This window comes from Lolium rigidum, chromosome 3, assembly GCF_022539505.1.
Source record: "Lolium rigidum isolate FL_2022 chromosome 3, APGP_CSIRO_Lrig_0.1, whole genome shotgun sequence".
NCBI lineage: Eukaryota > Viridiplantae > Streptophyta > Magnoliopsida > Poales > Poaceae > Lolium > Lolium rigidum.
Genome location: NC_061510.1, coordinates 381,975,968 through 381,994,332, shown reverse-complemented (window position 1 = coordinate 381,994,332; position 18,365 = coordinate 381,975,968). Strand labels below are relative to the sequence as shown.

At 46.2% G+C, this 18,365-nt stretch overlaps 3 protein-coding genes across 3 annotated transcripts; 2 read left to right on the top strand and 1 right to left on the bottom strand.

Annotated features, from left to right (window-relative positions):
• The first annotated feature begins 955 nt into the window (after nt 1-955).
• LOC124704417 (cytochrome c biogenesis protein CCS1, chloroplastic-like) lies at nt 956-3,751 on the top strand. Its single transcript, XM_047236673.1, has 8 exons — nt 956-1,404; nt 1,528-1,747; nt 1,838-1,949; nt 2,044-2,316; nt 2,409-2,680; nt 2,772-2,928; nt 3,022-3,105; nt 3,196-3,751. Exons 1-8 carry the CDS (start codon nt 1,020-1,022, stop codon nt 3,352-3,354), a joined length of 1,662 nt encoding a protein of 553 aa, XP_047092629.1. The 5' UTR covers nt 956-1,019; the 3' UTR covers nt 3,355-3,751.
• Nucleotides 3,752-4,785: 1,034 nt separating this feature from the next.
• On the top strand, nt 4,786-5,340 carry LOC124700686 (probable calcium-binding protein CML41). The gene has a single exon (XM_047232773.1). The coding sequence runs from the start codon at nt 4,786-4,788 to the stop codon at nt 5,338-5,340; it is 555 nt and encodes a 184-aa protein (XP_047088729.1).
• Nucleotides 5,341-5,825: 485 nt separating this feature from the next.
• Nucleotides 5,826-9,023, bottom strand: LOC124704416 (BTB/POZ domain-containing protein At3g50780-like). The gene is made up of 2 exons (XM_047236672.1): nt 8,356-9,023; nt 5,826-7,322 (listed from the first exon to the last, which is right to left on the bottom strand). The coding sequence occupies exons 1-2, from the start codon at nt 8,980-8,982 to the stop codon at nt 6,378-6,380; spliced, it is 1,572 nt and encodes a 523-aa protein (XP_047092628.1). The 5' UTR covers nt 8,983-9,023; the 3' UTR covers nt 5,826-6,377.
• Nucleotides 9,024-18,365: the final 9,342 nt, after the last annotated feature.

Genomic DNA, 18,365 nt, shown 5'->3' with positions numbered 1-18,365 from the left:
AAATCATCTGAGGTATCAATGACGCTCAAGTGGTGGAGCAAATTTGTTTGCCGGCACCTCGCTTGCTTCTCTAAGCCCTGAAAGCTTGTTGTGAAAACAGTCAAGGATCGATTTTGTTGCCCCATACTTACTTTATGTAGTGTGGGATACTCGTGGTAAACAAAAAGGAGACACATGGATGGGTGTTGGACTAGGACATGGGGTCATGGCACGCATCATTTTTCATGAGAAGGGTTTAATTATATTCTACTCCGGTCATATTTAATCATGTTTCCCTTTTTGCGCCTTTCATTCCGATGAAAAATCATTATAAGACTTCAAATTCATCCACTTGGGTCATATTTAAAAATCATTATAAGATTTTGCACCATGCACCTCTGAAACCACTCGCATCGCTCCCCACACTTCCGCCTCATGTTAGTCCTTGTTCCTCTTGGGACCGTGCCAGGTACAAGGTGGTCGCCCCAAACTTGCTTTGGGCTCCTTGTTCTCTAGTTTTTCGCATGTACTTCCTCTGTTCGATGAAACATGTCGGAGATTTATCTAATTTCGGATGCATCTAGACATGATTTAGTGTCTAGATACATCTAAATTTATATAAATCTCCGACATGCTTCAGAGTATGTTAAAAGGAATTAATTTTGGATCCATGTAGCTGTTGATTATAAATATGTTTTCTCAAGAGAAAAAAATAGAAATTTGATGAGGCCAAAATCGTGCTTCATTTTTCCAGCAAATGGCCAAGCCCTGCAGCCCACAAGCAGCTCACCCGGCCTCAAGCCGAGACCAGGAGTTTCAGCCCATATAATTCAGCCCCTGCAAATATCTGAAGAAAAACAGCCCACGCGCGAGATATTTTGCGTTCACCTGTGCGCAGCGCGCGCGTGCACGACGACACCTTATCCGCAGCATCACCTTCCTCCCCCTCTTTTTTGGCGCGAGACGAAGCCAGCCAGCGACGATGCATCGCCACTCCTCGCCTCTCCCGCTCCCTCTTGCTCCTCCTCTCCACGGCGGCGATGCCTTCCCCGACGTGCTACCTCATCCTAAACCCTTCCAGAACCTGCCACCGCCCCCTCCTGCCGTCTCCCCGCCTCCCCGCGCGGCTCCGTGTCTCCTGCGACGTGCCGCGGCAGGGGAGTGATGGCGGCGGCGGGCCGAAGCGCGGGGTCATACCCACCGGAGCAGGCAAGGCTAAGAAGCAGGTCGTGTTCTTCGACGCCGCGCCGCCGGTCGCGCAGCGGGGCGGCGAGGAGGAGGAGGGCAAGGTAGAGGCGCAGACGAAGGTGGACGGCGCGGCGGTGCGGTTTCTGAGGCGGGCGACCAAGCGGACGCTCTCGGTCTTGTCCAACCTCCCGCTCGCCATCGCCGAGATGTCCGCCATTGCCGGCCTCATGGCCCTGGGTAAGGGTGCTCCTTCTCAGTCGCGACAGTTTTCAGTTTTGAAATTGCTTTGAATGGATTACTGAGAGGTAGTGAATTATGTAATCCTATGCTTATGTTGTAAATTTACAATTGCAATTGCAGGCACGGTGATTGACCAAGGAGAGGTGCCGAGCCACTACTTCGAGCAGTTCCCCGAGGACAACCCGGTGTTCGGCTTCATCACGTGGAGGTGGATCCTCACCCCAGGCTTCGACCACATGTTCTCCTCGCCGGTATTCCTCGGCTTGCTCGCGCTCCTCGCCGCGTCGTTAATGGCCTGCACCTTCACCACCCAATTGCCAATGGTGAAGGTGGCGAAAAGGTAGTATGTCCTCTTGGTGTGCTGACCAGTGACCAGTCAGATACTTAATCAGTGCATGATTTCATTTGCCCATGGCTCCTCTTCTTGCAGATGGTCCTTTATGAGTTCAGGAGGAAGCATCAAGAAACAATCCTTTTCCGAATCTCTTCCCCGCGCATCTATTCAGGATTTGGGGGTCATTTTGATGGGGGCTGGATATGAGGTGTTTATCACTTTCAGTGCACTGCATTTGCCCCCAAATTGCTATCCTTGCCTTCTTGACATGTAACATTATATATGTGCTTGATATGTTACAGGTCTTCACCAAGGGCCCGTCTTTGTACGCTTTCAAGGGCCTGGCCGGTCGCTATGCGCCTATCGGAGTGCACGTGGCGATGATTTTTGTGATGGCAGGTGCCACCCTTTCTGCGACCGGGAGCTTCAAAGGCTCGGTGGATGTCCCGCAGGGACTAAATTTCGTAATTGGAGATATCATGAAACCCAAAGGCATTTTCTCCGTCGCGCCGGATGCTTTCAATACGGAAGTCCATGTCAATCGGTTCTACATGGAGTACTATGACAGTGGAGAGGTATCAACTTTTCTAAGTACTTTTAGACACTTCTGTTTTGTGCTTACATGACGCCATATTTACCATGTAGGTATATGTTTTGAATTTGCCAGGTTTCACAATTTTACAGTGATCTTTCACTTTTCGACCTTGATGGCAAGGAAGTAATGAGGAAGACGATCAAGGTGAATGATCCCCTGAGGTATGGTGCGATCACGATATACCAAACGGACTGGGGATTTTCAGCACTACAAGTGAAGAAAAATGGTGAAGGCCCTTTCAACTTGGCCATGGCCTCCTTGAAACAGAGTGGCAATAAAAAGCTATATGGAACATTCTTGCCACTTGAAGATCCTGATCCGACTAAGTCTAGCGTCAAGGGAATGTATGTTCAACCTTTTCACCATCCTGAGTTAATAATGTGATTGAGGCACTAGCCATGAGTTATTATAACTTATTTTCTTGGTGACTTCTAGATCTATGCTTGCTCGAGATCTGCAGTCTATTGTGTTGTATGATCAAGATGGTAAGTTTGTAGGGGTTCGTCGGCCAAGCTCAAAGCTCCCCATTGAAATCAATGGTAATGAAATATTAATTGAAGACGCTATTGGCAGTACGGGTCTGGATCTTAAGGTCAGGGCTACAGATTTAGTGTTTCTCTTTCGAAGACATTTTTTGCATGTTGCATAAACTACTAAATGTGTCTTGTATGTTCCTTTCCATCAGACCGATCCAGGAATTCCTGTCGTGTATGCTGGATTTGGCGCGCTCATGTTGACGACCTGCATTAGCTATCTTTCTCATGCTCAGGTATATACAGATACACTTCTTATTTTTCCTGGTTGTTTGAGGCAAGCACTGTGTTAACTGCTAAAATTTTATGGTTTAATTTCTGCTTAGTTATGGGCGCTGCAAGATGGAACTACAGTAGTAGTCGGTGGGAAGTCAAATCGAGCCAAGATTGAATTTTCTGACGAGATGAACCGGTTACTAAATAAAGTACCAGAGTTGATCAGTGTTAATGAGAAAACAGTAGATAATAAATCAAGTACTGCATGAGGGATTCTTTTTGCTTAGTTGAGATCATTGAAGACGCAGATGTCGTTTTGCATGGATTGAGGTAGGAACTCCAAACAAGTCCCATTTTGAGAAAAGAAAATCATACCATCTATTTGACGAATGCAAGGCATGTTGCAGTTGGACTCTGTATTCAAAATTGAGGCAGCATTTGGTTACAAGGAAAATATCATACATTCTAATGGATCTATGGTATTACTGCATTGAAATGAAAATGATGTCGTAGGTGTATTACTACTGAACATAGTGATAAAACAATACAGACTATACCCCGAAGATGAACCATCGCTCTTGTTACTGGATTTTTCTGTAAGATGTTGTAAACTGAGTCATACAAACTCATTTGAAAATTACAGTCTATGCTTGATTATTACCAGCACCTCCCCTTCCTATCATTACTTCCGTGGTCGGTGCGTTCAACTTCTCTTTTGTATGTCAAGTTGGTACCTGACATTTTTTCGTTCTGGTCAAACTAACGGTGCACATAAACTAACAAGAAGATTCTTCCACTAGTAGCTTCGATGCTCGAACCCAATGATGAGTTTCAGGTATCTGTAACCGGTAACCAGCAGCATCTATTGCCATGTGGTGATACCACACAAACATGTGCGGTGCACAATTCGTAACTCCTAGGAGTTTATGTCTTCCATGAGAGGCACATGGAAGTTCGGCAGTTGCATTGTTTGGCTCATTCTTGAATCATCAGATTAGAACTTCAGATTTTCTTGCTCCCTGGACCGTATTAAGGAGATCTCTCTTGAAATCTGAGTATCCATCTACTTTCTTCCAAACATGACAATGGAAGAAAACGGAATCCAGATCAAAACACAGCGATGGGTACAACTTTGGATTGAATTCTCTAGCTTCAGCCTTCTGCTCTCTGTGGACATGTAAGGACATGTCACATAACCCAAAAGTTCTGAATGTTCAGAATCCTAAGCCCTGCCGACAGTTAAATTTCACTAGTACTATCTCACTTGTTAGTCATCAGGTCAAGGGCCTCACTGAACTCAGAATTTGAATAACGGCAAGTGGAGTCCTACACTAAAAAGATATAGGGAGTGGGCTCGATCCGAGATATCGTTGTTGGTTGGACGGCGGCGCTGGGATCATGAGCCATGTGATCACGTTGTTCGACGGGGAGCAACTGACAGTATCTGAGGCAAGCGAGGTTAGTTGCTAACTAACTTCTGATCACGACCGGTCAAACGCCACACACAAAGATGCATCGCAGCTTCTGCAAATCTGCTTCGATTTTGGCATCCCATGCTCCAGGCTGAGGACCTATAAAAGGGTGCACACAGCATAGCTATTCCTCCACAACTACGTTGGCATTGCACAAGTAGTAGAGCAACAGAGGCCTTCAGTTCTTGACTTATCGTAGTGTTTGTGACGCCAAAGAGCCAAACATCAATGGCGAACGTGAGCATCTCGAAGCCGGCTAAGGGCCTGACGCGCAAGAGGAGTTTCAAGCTCGGCCTGCCGCTGTTCTGCGGCCAGTCCGACGTGGCGAGCCCCGTCGCCCGGTCATCGTCGTCGTCTTCCAGCAGGAGGTCGTCCGGCACGGGTAGCAGTGGCAGGAAGTCCGAGCTGCGCAGGATTTTCCAGCACTTCGACAGGGACAACGACGGGAAGATCTCGGGCGCCGAGCTGAGCGCCTTCTTCGCGTCCATGGGCGACGACCTGCAGGTGCCGTCGTCGTCCGGCGGGTACCTGCTGGACTTCGCCGGGTTCGTGGCGCTGATGGAGAGAGGGGAGGGCAGCCAGGAGGAGGACCTCAAGAGGGCGTTCGAGGTGTTCAACGCCGTGGAGCCCGCCGGGAGGATCACGGCCAGGGGGCTGCGCAGGGTGCTCGCCCAGCTCGGCGACGAGCGTTCCGTCACCGACTGCGAGGCCATGATACGGGCCTACGACGTCGACGGCGATGGCGGCCTCGACTTCCACGAGTTCCAGAGGATGATGAGCTAGTTAACTAGCTGAGGCTGGCCACGAGTCCCAGTGGTGGTTGTTCATAACTCTGCATCCAGATGAGACCATGCAGATTGCTGTCTCATCTTGTGTTGTTTGCTAGTGACACCGGTGTATCACTACATTACACTTGATTTTTTCTCTCTTCTTCTTCAGCATGTTGCCATGTTGGCTTTACAGAATGGACAAGTTTTTCCGAGATTTTTCCTCTTCTTCAGTGTTTTCCAGAGCTTCGTCTCTGCAAGATGACTGAAGACGTAGTGGAATGGACAAGTTTCATGAAGAAAGTTGAAACATCTCAGTGTCATGTACCGTTAGAATTTGAAATGGAAAGAAAAATCTGGTCTTATGATCTGCAAGGTTGACTTAATAACACTGACTTAGCAGGAAGCTGCAAGGTAGTTCCACCTTTGCAGAATCCCAGGCACACATACTATTGAAGCAAGAATTAAATACTCTCAACCCCAAATTTCAGACAATACATCTCAGCAAAAAATATCTGCAATTGCATCACGAGCATCCAGTTTCTGATCTGGGAGGCTGAATTACTAAATTAGCAGGAAGCTGCAAGGTAGCTCACCATTTGCAAAAATCCCGGACGTACATTATTACTACTGAAGCAAGATTCAATCTCTCCCAAATTTCAGACATTACATTCTAGCAAAATATTTACAACTGCATCAACGAGGACTCAGTTTCTACATGTCACCGGTAATATAGTGGTACTACAATTGCACAATGGTGTGATAAACACGGTGCAACAAACTGATGCCTTAGATAAGTACCACATCAGACAAGATATTCTGTACCCAGAATTCTGCGAGCTTCACAAATCTATGAAGCTGAAGCATCACAAGCACAACGCACAAATTATATATTTCAACCCTCACACAAGTGAAAAGCACTACTCTGCACCCTCCCCCCCCCCTATTGTTTCCACTTCCTGGGGAATAACTTAGCATTCAGGATAGTTTTTCAGCGCGCTATTCCACGCGTGAAGACACCGCATCAGTTTTCTTGTGTGACCACCAGAGATCTCAGCTCTGACCTGACTGCAACTGGTTCCCTTGCTGTTCGACATAAGGCCGTACAAATGTCCTCCTCCACCAAACCTCAAAGGCCTTCTGCAGATTGGGGCAGCTGTTCCCAACCTTCAAGAAGCTGCCAAGCCATGAGAGCAGTATCGTCTGCTGATCCTCTAGTGGGAGCGTCAAGATAGTCGACCCGATCCCTTCCTCGACGAGTGTCCGGTCGAATGACCTGCAACCATGCTGCAGCCAGTTGTAGTCATCCATGAGAGGCTGCAACCAGACATCCAAGAGGAGTTGCCTTGTGTCCTTAGATGGGAGCATCTCGCCTTTCCCAACTGCCACAAAGAGCCTTGCTGTGATGCAGCTGACAAGGTGGCGCGACTTGGTTGGTAACTTGGAGTGAAGTCCAGCTAGCTCACGCTGGTTAGACCACATCACTGCAAATTCTTCTGCAGCATTCCTGCCTGTTAAAATCTCAGTTAACCATAGGAGATTATCCGCTTCAAGAGTAATCTGTCGAAATACTGCTTCTTTAAGGTCCAAAGATTGCTCAGAAAAATCACTGTCAGATGCTTGTTTAAACAAGGTCAGCAAGGACTCCAGGCTATTCTGGCAATATCCATAGAGAGTGTCAACACATAAGTCAGCAGAATTACTGGTACAGCTGCTATTCTCCTTGAGAAGCTTGAGCACCAAGGACTTCATCTCCCGCCTCCCTCTATCATCACTGCTTTTCAACACTAGTTCTATGATACGCACAAATGTGTCATTTGGTGGACTTGTTAGGTCAGAGCATACCCTCTTCAGTACTGGTGTCACACCATAATCTTCAGTCTGAAGATGCCGAACTGATGAGACCACATTCTCCTCTTCTTCCCCGGCCCAAGGGACCGCTTCCAAGTAATTCAAGCATGACAGGACACATGCTCGGAAGCCTAATAATTCTGCAACCTGTGCAGTATTAAAAAACCATCAATTACACAGCAAACAACAAAACATAAGTAGAACAACAGGTGCACTTCTTCTAAAGTGTCCAAGTTTTTCGTCCGTCCTAACTGAAGCACCACGTTGCTAAGGAATGGCCAAGGTCCATGGAAGTCATGGGCCTGATTGGTATGATTGTCTCAATCCACACTAACTGGTGCATGTAAGATGCATTATCAGTTATGGGCTATGCCATCTTCGATGACTTATTATTCATTAAGAGACACATTGTAGTATTAAATGTAAGAGGATATCCCTCTGATGTAACAGCATGAAACAGACATGGATATAGTTCATTTAATAGCTGAAAATAAATCTACGTGAAAATAAAGCTGCGTGCATTGGTTGATGCTTGGGGAGATCATCTCCTCCTTTTCTAAACAGTTTCTTAACCGAAAACAGAAGAATTGCCAGTTTGTTAATTGTAACTAGTTGGGGTTCATGATTATGCTGCTGTAAGGCAAATATGTTCCTTAAGCAGACATATCAAGTTAACTTTAAATTTGATTTAAGTAGATTGTACTACAAAAGACACATGGAAGATTTTCTATTGTGTTACTACTGCAGGTTCATAATTATGCTGCTTTAAGGCTAACATTTTCCTTACGTAGATATACCAAACTAAATTTAACTTTGGTATAAGTAGTCTTAGATTTGTTTAAATTCAGATGTATCTAGACACTAAATACTGTCTAGATACATCCGAATTTAGAGGAATCTTGGACATCTTTTTCAGGACGGAGGGAATACTACACAAGGCAAGCCTCTAGGTCTTAAAACATCTGCAGGAAAGGAAAAAAAGGTATTCATACTAAGGCAAATATTGCACTAAGTTAAATCACAGGTATAATTGATTTCTAACAAACAGCAAGGGAACACTAGCTTTTGTTTTACCTTTTCTATATACCTACTAGCTTAGTGAGCTCGGAAAGTCTAATCGACAAACTATACATGATTTATTCAGCTGGGAAAAGACAATCTAAATTTAGTTTGAGCGAACCTTCAAGATTCGAAGAACACGCGGAACACTTTGTTTGATCAACCTCTGCTTGACATCATTGCAGTACATCAACCCAACGGTCTCAACATAAATCTCCACATCCTCGCAATCAGGCACCTCTATATTAGACACCGGAGACTGCCTTGAAAGCTTATCAGCAAAGAGGGTGCTATTTTCAGCAAGGACGTTCTTGTGAACACTCATCTTGACAGCAACCCCATCCTTGCCATACAACACGACCCTCAAGTCACTCATCTCAATCTGCCCAAACCCAACAGATATCTTATGCTGCTTCTGCGGCCTCTCGCTCACAACCTTCGGTGGATTGGGGGCGGCATTCTCCGCCGGCAAGCATCGTTGCTCCTCTGAGTTAGCTCTGGACCTTGTTGGGGTTGAATGCGTTCTCTTCTCCGATGAAATGGTCGGCGCCCTCTGGACCGAGGAGGCCTTTGATGCAGGAGGGGATGCTCCAGCTTTAGGCTTTGGCTGCTGGTTCTGGTTCTTCGCCGTCTTCTGCAGCACGGTCTGCGACGGGCAGCACCAGAACCCTTCCGGGGTTACAGCAATCGGGACATTTCTGAATTTCGTCGCTCGGGGATCGAGGCCTCCAACCTTGAATTCTGCCATTTTACCGGTGGAAGCTTGTGAGCAATGGCTTCAAAGCCAAGAGCAGCTCATATACCTGAGAAACAGCAACACACAAAGTTATACTGATGCATGAACTGAAGTTACAGCTGATATTATGAATAATTTGCTTTCAAGTGAGCAAGAGAAGATGGCAGTTCAGAGTATCTTCTCCATGAGCATTGAGCAGACACATCCAACTATACTAGAATATTCATGATTTTCCCCTAGCTACTTTCTAGTATCCATTCCAGAAGTGATACAAACTTCAGACCTACTCTGAAGTTCAGACACTTGCTAGAATATTCATAGCTAGTTTGTAGTATTTCATTCCAAAAAGTAGTAGAGTACAAACTGCAGAGACCCACTCTGAAGCTCAGACATTCCAGCTACCAGGAAATATCAGCAAAATTCACAATCAAACCTATTTTGGAACATGGCAAAGCCAAATCAACATTTCTAGAGCCTGGAACATGGGATGCCCAATCTTCAGCAAGCTTGAATATCCAGGATAAATCATCCCCACACAAAATTCCCACCAAAACAAAAAGGAGACGCTACCAAATCCACCCAGAACTTTCCTGGGTAGCAGCTCCATGAGACAAATTTCAGCTCAAACACAAGAAGGAAAATAATAGAGAGCGTAGCACGTACCTCTCCACTTCCGGCACCAGAATCCTCCGTTCCGGCCAGGCGCAAACAAATGCGACCAGTCTTCCACCAAATTCACCAGATCAGCGACGCCCGCCGAGCAAAACCAGAGCAGAATCGCCTCAAAACCTCCGGAGACGGGAAGCTCGGCGCAAATCACCAGCGGAGGAACACGCGTACCCTACCCACCCACCACAGCTCAAACCGCAGCCGGCAGCACTAAAGACGAGCATCTAGCTAGGCAGGCAGGCATGAGCGGAACCTCGCATCATTTCTTTCTCCCCGAAAGTCAGATAGAGCGCAAAGCGGCAGGGGAAAAGCAGGGAGTGGAGGGGAAGGGAAAGCAGCAGCTAGCGGCAGCTTCTTTCGGCTTTACCGGACGAGCGGTGTCCTCCCTTTAACCGCCTACCATACGATGCCAGCCATCATGGCGGATTGGGCACCCGTCTCTACTCTCTCTGAATCTCTCTCAGCTTTTCCTTCTTTGTTCTTCTCCCCTTGTTCCCTTGCTTCCAGTCCCAACCCCACTCCAGTGTGAGTGTGTTCTCTCCTCTGTTCTCTCTTCCCGACACTGTGTGGCTGCTGGCTAGTGCTTGCTCCGCTGATTTCTTCTTCTCTTTTCAACACAGTGCCCTTACTTGGCATGAGATTCTACCCTCTTTCACCCCTCTGTCCAGTCCCCGTCGGTTCCTGCGCTGCGAGGAGCCCCCATCGTCAGAGGAACAGTCTGGGTCTTCTGTGCCTCTGGTCACGGGAATCGGCTCCTCTAACGTTGAGGAGGCACGTCAGGGAAAATGAGGAAGCAAAGTCAGGAAATTATAGCCTAATATGTACTGTAGATAATTACTGTAGACAATTACTGTAGAAATAAAAGTTTAAACTAAGTTTTTTTACACCATAATTTTGCCTGTATGTAATTACTCTAAATTCATAACATAAATTTGTATTATGTAAAATAATTTAAATCGTTTTTGGTATTAATCATATGATTTGAAAGAAGAAAAGTCAGGATACTGTAGCTTACCTGACTTTGGAACTCAACGTTAGAGGATCCCGTCCGCTGGTCACGTCCGCTCCGGCGTCTCGTCCGATTTACTCCTCCGTTTGACGTTTAGTCGACCTACTGTTCTTGGATACTGTAGTCTGTACTGCTGTTTGTTTTGTTTTGCTTCCACCGCTGCTAGCCTCGACGCCTCTGGGACGGTAATCTATCTTGGCGTTTGGTTCGCCCCACAAACCTTTCGATCACATGCACGTTTGGGTCCGCTCATGCTACCGCATTTTAAATTTTTGAGAAACAAGATCTTGCAGCTAGCGTGCCATCTTCGGTTTCACTGAACCTTGTTAGCAGTACATCTGTCAGACACTCGGGTTTTTTTACTGTAAACATGCGTGTGTCCTGGATGGATTAGGTACTCATCAGAGATTCTTGCCATGAAACTCTCAAGCATGTCGGCATGTTGCTTCTCAAGCTAGCGGTATAATTTATCATCGCCATAGCCCATAGGGGGTTAGGGCTTGGGACCTGATTGAGTGATTGTACCTAGCGCAATCTTCAACGTAGGTTATGAACATCTGTAGAGTAAAGACCACTCTTTCTGGCTAAGCATTGCACTTAAGTAAGGCTTTGATAACAACTGGGCAGGCAGGGTTTGAATCTGCCTTGAGAACCGTGGAAACGCAATCTCACTTCGTGCAAAGACAGTGGCAAGGAGAAACTGTATGAGACACCGAGAAATCCAGAAGAGGCCGTCAAAAGTTAGTGTGTACCGTTATTATACTCGCAAGGTGTGCACTTTTTTTTTTTTGAGAAATACAGTACAAACGCAGACGCTCACACACACGCGCATACACTCACCCCTATGAACGCACACACGCACACCCCTACCCCTATGAGCACCTCCGGAAGACTGAGCCAGCGGATTTGATCTTGAAATTGACGAAGTCACCACAGGTGCCTCGCTGTCGACGGGAACGTCGCCTCCCACTGAATGAATATTCCGCCTTTATGAGACTCTGGTGGGCTGGGAATACAACCACCCTCCTAACCACCCAACCTCAGGTTGATTCTCGGTGTGCACTTTTTTTAGACTGATGCTTTTGAAGTTTCGATCACTTTCATGATATCTACGGCCAGGCAGGGGAGAATGGCAGGTGCTGCTTTTCTCTTCTTTCTTCCCATGGTGTTGGCTTTGGACCTTTGATTTAGAAACTAGAACCAGCTAAGGAAGTGGGTAATTGGCTTTCCCATTGATCAGTCAATTACCATGAAAACCAGGGACCCGCGCATCCCAACTTTCACTTTTGACCTGCTTTAGAGTGCATGTAGTTAAGCTTAAGCACTAGATCGTGGACAGCAATGTGAGAGAGCAGACTGCTCCTTGCTTAGTTCTCAGTTATCTCCAGTTGCCCGATGTAAATGTACTCACGCTGTTCGTTTTTTTTTTTTCACATGCACACAGCCACACAGGAGGACAGAAAACCTAATTTAGTGGCCCGACACACAACTACTGGAGATAGTTGTGTCCGCGGCCACCCATTTGCGGCCCAAGCCATGGACTGCGGATCGCGCACGTGTTCTCCTGCTGCTGGCTTGGGCCTGCCTGGAATGAGCTATATACACCCAGGGTACACAAACTCGTCTTCTATATGCAAATTCATACACAAAGTTGCAAAGTGTGGTACAGTGGTACAAGAACTTGTTCGTCCGAAACGTTTTGGTCCATTCAGTCCGTTTGAGGCCACGGTGAACTTGTCCTGGTATGACGATTTTGCAGAAACACCTGTTCATAACCAGGAATCACATGAGCAAGTTGTTGTTTAATTTTATGTGGTCTATTCTGGCTTGTACATAGTTGCACCAATATACTGCACCTCAACTTTTTTTTATTCATTCAATGAAATATTGTTTATGAAACACGTAATCATTTATACATGTTAGATCATCTCCACCGGCGAGTCCAATAGCGCCCTCAGAGCATCTCCAGTTGCGTCCCTCAAAGGATTTTGGGGCATGCCGGACATATTTTCGGCCCTAGTCGCGCCAAATGTTCCTTTTGTCCGGCGCGGCCCCATACGGTGCCCGACGCCCCGAGCCCGTCCCCGCTCCACAGGGGACGCTACGGGTGCACCGGACAGAACGAGAAGCGAGGTGGGGAGTGGCGGGCCTGACGCGTCATTGACACATTGAAATTTAACCAGTCCCGCCACATCTCGCCCTCTGCCGCACATTTCTACCCTGCCGAAAGATTTCGCCCCCTCCCGCCGATTCATTTCCCCTCCCGTCGTGGCTACTCTCCCCTCCCGCTGCCACTACTCTCTCCTAGCCATGGCGCCGACAGGCCCCAAAAAAGTGGCGAAGAAAGCGGCCACCAAGCCACCGGGCAAGGAGGCAGTGACGAAGGGGCCAAAGGCGCCCTTCGCGAAGCCGCGGAAGGCGCCGACGACGAGGACGAAGCAGAAGGCCGCGCTGACCGCGTGTCTCGCTGCTTCCTCTGCGAGCCCATGGAGTACATCGGCCATGGCGTACATTCCGGTAGTGTCGTCCCTGTCGACACCCGGTTTCTTCGGCGAGGCCGCATCAGCGACGCCCGGGTGCCTGACACTGAACTTGTCACCGCGGTACGAGAATGTGCGGCCGCATGGAGGCTTCAACCCAAACGCCTTGTTCTCTCAGTGAAGGAGATATGCCCAAGAGGCAATAATAAAAGTGGTTATTATATATCTTTATGTTTATGATAAATGTTTATATACCATGCTATAATTGTATTAACCGAAACATTGATACATGTGTGATATGTAAACAACAAAGAGTCCCTAGTATGCCTCTTATCTAGCTTGTTGATTAATGGATGATTGGTTTCATAATCATGAACATTGGATGTTATTAATAACAAGGTTATATCATTGTATGAATGATGTAATGGACACACCCAATTAAGCGTAGCATAAGATCACGGCATTAAGTTATTTGCTATAAGCTTTCGATACATAGTTACCTAGTCCTTACGACCATGAGATCATGTAAATCATTTATACCGGAAAGGTACTTTGATTACATCAAACGCCACTGCGTAAATGGGTGGTTATAAAGGTGGGATTAAGTATCCGGAAAGTATGAGTTGAGGCATATGGATCAACAGTGGGATTTGTCCATCCCGATGACGGATAGATATACTCTGGGCCCTCTCGGTGGAATGTCGTCTAATGTCTTGCAAGCATATGAATAAGTTCATAAGAGACCACATACCACGGTACGAGTAAAGAGTACTTGTCAGGAGACGAGGTTCAACAAGGTATGAAGATACCGATGATCAAACCTCGGACAAGTAAAATATCGCGTGACAAAGGGAATTGGTATCGTATGTGAATGGTTCATTCGATCACTAAAGTCATCGTTGAATATGTGGGAGCCATTATGGATCTCCAGATCCCGCTATTGGTTATTGGTCGGAGTGAGTACTCAACCATGCTCGCATAGTTCGCGAACCGTAGGGTGACACACTTAAAGTTGGATGTTGAAATGGTAGAACTTGAATATGGAATGGAGTTCGAATATTTTTTCGGAGTCCCGGATGAGATCCCGAACATCACGAGGAGTCCCGGAATGGTCCGGAGAATAAGATTCATATATGGGAAGTCATTTTATAAGATTTAAAATGATCCGGAAGGTTCTATGGAAGGTTCTAGAAGGTTCTAGAAAAGTCCGGAAGAAACCACTAAGGAAGGCGGAGTCCCGGAGGGACTCCACCTCCCATGGCCGGCCAACCCTAAGGGGAGGAGCCCCAAGTGGACTCCCCAAAGGGGGCCGGCCACCCCCCACATGGAAGGGGGAATCCCACCCCAAGTGGGATTCCCACCTTGGGTAGGTTTCCCTATCACATGGAAGGTTTTGGGTTCGGGTCTTATTCGGAGACTTGTAGTCCAACACTTGGGGCTTCCACCTATATAATGAGGGGCCAAGGGGAGGGGCCGGCCACCCCAAGACCACAAGGTGGCCGCACCCCCTAGTGGCCGGCGCCCCCTCTCCCAAACCCTAGCGGCCCTCTCTCCTCCACCACATCCCGCACGCTTAGCGAAGCTCCGCCGGGTTTCTCCACCACCACCGACACCACGCCGTCGTGCCGTCGGATTCAAGAGGAGCTACTACTTCCGCTGCCCGCCGGAACGGGGAGGTGGACGTCGTCTTCATCAACAACCGAACGTGTGACCGAGTACGGAGGTGCTGCCCGTTCGTGGCGCCGTGATCAAGATCTTCTACGCGCTTTTGCAAGCGGCAAGTGAACGTCTACCGCAGCAACAAGAGCCTCATCTTGTAGGCTTTGGAATCTCTTCAAGGGTGAGACTCGATAATCCCCTCGTTGCTACCGTCTTTTAGATTGCATCTTGGCTTGGATTGCGTGTTCGCGGTAGAATTTTTTTTGTTTTCTATGCAACGAATCCCTACAGTGGTATTAGAGCCGTGTCTATGCATAGATGGTTGCACGAGTAGAACACAATGGTTTTATGGGCGTTGATGCTCTTGTTATCTTTAGTTGAGTACTTTGCATCTTTGTGGCATAGTGGGATGAACTAACTTTACATGACCGCGTTCATGAGACTTGTTCCTCGTTCGACATGCAACTTGTATTGCATAAGAGGCTTTGCGGGTGTCTGTCTCTCCTACTATAGTGAAGATTCAATTTACTCTTCTATTGACAACATTAGTATCAACGTTGTGGTTCATGTTCGTAGGTAGATTAGATCTCTCTCGAAAACCCTAAACCACGTAAAATATGCAAACCAAATTAGAGACGTCTAACTTGTTTTTGCGGGGTTTGGTGATGTGATATGGCCATAATGTGATGATGAATATGTATGAGATGATCATTATTGTATTGTGGCAACCAGCAGGAGCCTTATGGTTGTCTTTAAATTTCATGTTGAGTAGTATTTCAAAGAAGTTGCAATAGTTTCTACATGGAGAACAATCATGAAGACGGCGCCATTGACCTTGACGCTACGCCGACGATGATGGAGATCATGCCCGTTGATGATGGAGATCATGTCCGTGCTTTGGAGATGAAGATCAAAGGCGCAAAGACAAAAGGGTCATATCATATCACATATGAACTGCATGTGATGTTAATCCTTTTATGCATCTTATTTTGCTTAGATCGCGACGGTAGCATTATAAGATGATCCCTCACTAAAATCTCAAGATAATAAAGTGTTCATCCTTAGTAGCACCGTTGCCAAGACTTGTCGTTTCGAAGCATCTCGTGATGATCGGGTGTGATAGAATCAACAAGTGCATACAACGGGTGCAAGCCGCTTTTGCACATGCGGATACTAAGGTGGCCTTGACGAGCCTAGCATGTACAGACATGGTCTCGGAACACGTGATACCGAAAGGTAGAGCATGAATCATATGATCGATATGATGAACACTTTGAGTGTTCGCCATTGAAATTACACCTTGTCTCGTGATGATCGGACTTAGGTGTGGTGGATTTGGTTCGTGTGATCACTAAGACAATGCGAGGGATATTGTTTTGAGTGGGAGTTCACCTGTTTTTTTTTAATTATGTTGAATTAAAATTTGAACTCAATTTATCATAAACTTAGTCTAAACTATTGCAAATATATGTTGTAGAGATGGCGTCCCCAATCAATTTTAACCAGTTCCTAGAGAAAGAAAAGCTTAAGAGCAACGGTAGCAACTTCACCGATCGGTTCCGTCATGTGAGGATCTTCCTCTCGGCGGAAATCCGCAATATGTGCTTGATGCACCGCTAGGTGACCCTCCTGCGAAACCGAAACCGATGAAGTAAAAGCTGTTTACGAGACTCGGAAAACTCGGTACTCTCAAGTTCGGTGTGCCATCCCGTGCGAGTCCGGAATCCGATCTTCAAAAACGTTTTGAGCACCACGATCCTCATGAGTTGATGAATGAGCTGAAAGCTATTTTTGAGACTCATGCGGCCGTGGAATGCTATGAAGCATCGAAACATTTCTTCGGCTGTATGATGGAAGAAGGCAGCTCCATTAGTGAGCACATGCTCGCCATGACCGGGCATGCGAAGAAACTCGGTGACTTGGGAATAGTGATTCCTAACAGATCGGGGATTAATCGTGTCCTTCAATCACTTCCACCAAGCTACAAGAACTTTGTGATGAACTACAATATGCGGAACATGAACAAGGAGTTACTCGAACTCTTTGGCATGCTAAAAGCTGCTGAGATTGAGATCAAGAAAGAGCACCAAGTGTTGATGGTCAACAAGACCACCGAGTTTCAAGAAACAGGGGCAAGTCTAAGGCAAAATTCAAGAAGGGTGGCAAGAAAGCTGCCACGCCTCCTATGAAACCTAAGAACGGCCCTAAGCGCGATGCTGAGTGCTATTACTGCAAGGAGAAGGGACACTGGAAGCGTAATTGCTCCAAGTATCTGGCTGATCTGAAGAGCGGCCTTGTCAAGAAGAAGAAAGAAGGTATATCTGATATACATGTTATAGATGTTTATCTCACTTGTTCTTGCTCTAGTACCTGGGTATTTGATACTGGTTCGGTTGCTCATATTTGTAACTCGAAACAGGAACTAAAGAATAAACGAAGACTACTGAAAGATGAAGTGACGATGCGCGTTGGAAACGGATCCAAAGTCGATGTGATCGCTGTCGGCACACTTCCTCTACATCTACCTTCGGGATTAGTTTTAAGCCTAAATAATTGTTATTTTGTACCCGCGTTGAGCATGAACATTATATCCGGATCTTGTTTAATGCAAGACGGTTATTCATTCAAGTCCGAGAATAATGGTTGTTCTATTTTTATGAATAATATCTTTTATGGTCGAGCACACTGAAAAGAATGGCTTATTTCGTTAGATCTCGATAGTAGTGATACGCATATACATAACATTGATGCTAAGCGAATTAAATTGAATGATAATTCTACTTATATGTGGCACTCGTCGTCTTGGTCATATTGGAGTGAAACGCATGAAGAAACTCCATACCGATGGATTACTTGAATCACTTGACTTTGAGTCACTTGATAGATGCGAAGCATGTCTAATGGGAAAAATGACTAAGACTCCATTTTACGGTATGATGGGGCGAGCTACTGACTTATTGGAAATCATACATACCGATGTGTGCGGACCAATGAGTGTAGCATCGCGCGGTGGTTATCGTTATGTTCTAACCTTCACGGATGATCTGAGTAGATATGGGTATATCTATTTCATGAAACATAAATCCGAAACTTTCGAGAAGTTTAAGGAATTCCAAAGTGAAGTAGAAAATCAACGTAACAAGAAGATTAAATTTCTACGATCTGATCATGGAGGAGAATATCTGAGTTATGAGTTTGGCATGCATTTAAAGAAATGCGGAATACTTTCACAATTGACACCGCCGGGAACACCTCAACGAAACGGTGTGTCTGAACATCGTAATCGAACTCTCTTAGATATGGTTCGTTCTATGATGACTGGTTTACCTTTATCATTTTGGAGTTATGCATTAGAGACAGCCGCATTCACTTTAAATAGAGCACCATCAAAATCCGTAGAAATGACACCGTATGAGTTATGGTTTAATAAGAAACCTAAGCTGTCGTTCCTTAAAGTTTGGGGTTGCGAAGCCTATGTAAAGAAGTTACTACCGGACAAGCTAGAACCCAAAGCGGAGAAATGCGTCTTCATAGGATACCCTAAGGAAACTATAGGGTATACTTTCTATCACAGATCC

Bases quoted from the DNA above. Each gene is read 5' to 3' on its own strand.
- LOC124704417 (XM_047236673.1), top strand. From the start codon at position 1,020: ATGCCTTCCCCGACGTGCTACCTCATCCTAAACCCTTCCAGAACCTGC. The intron at 1,405-1,527 runs GTAAGGGTGCTC...TTGCAATTGCAG, and splicing joins TGCCGGCCTCATGGCCCTGG to GCACGGTGATTGACCAAGGA. The intron at 2,317-2,408 runs GTATCAACTTTT...TGAATTTGCCAG, and splicing joins AGTACTATGACAGTGGAGAG to GTTTCACAATTTTACAGTGA.
- LOC124700686 (XM_047232773.1), top strand. From the start codon at position 4,786: ATGGCGAACGTGAGCATCTCGAAGCCGGCTAAGGGCCTGACGCGCAAG.
- LOC124704416 (XM_047236672.1), bottom strand. From the start codon at position 8,982: ATGGCAGAATTCAAGGTTGGAGGCCTCGATCCCCGAGCGACGAAATTC. The intron at 7,323-8,355 runs GTTCGCTCAAAC...AATACTGCACAG, and splicing joins GTGTTCTTCGAATCTTGAAG to GTTGCAGAATTATTAGGCTT.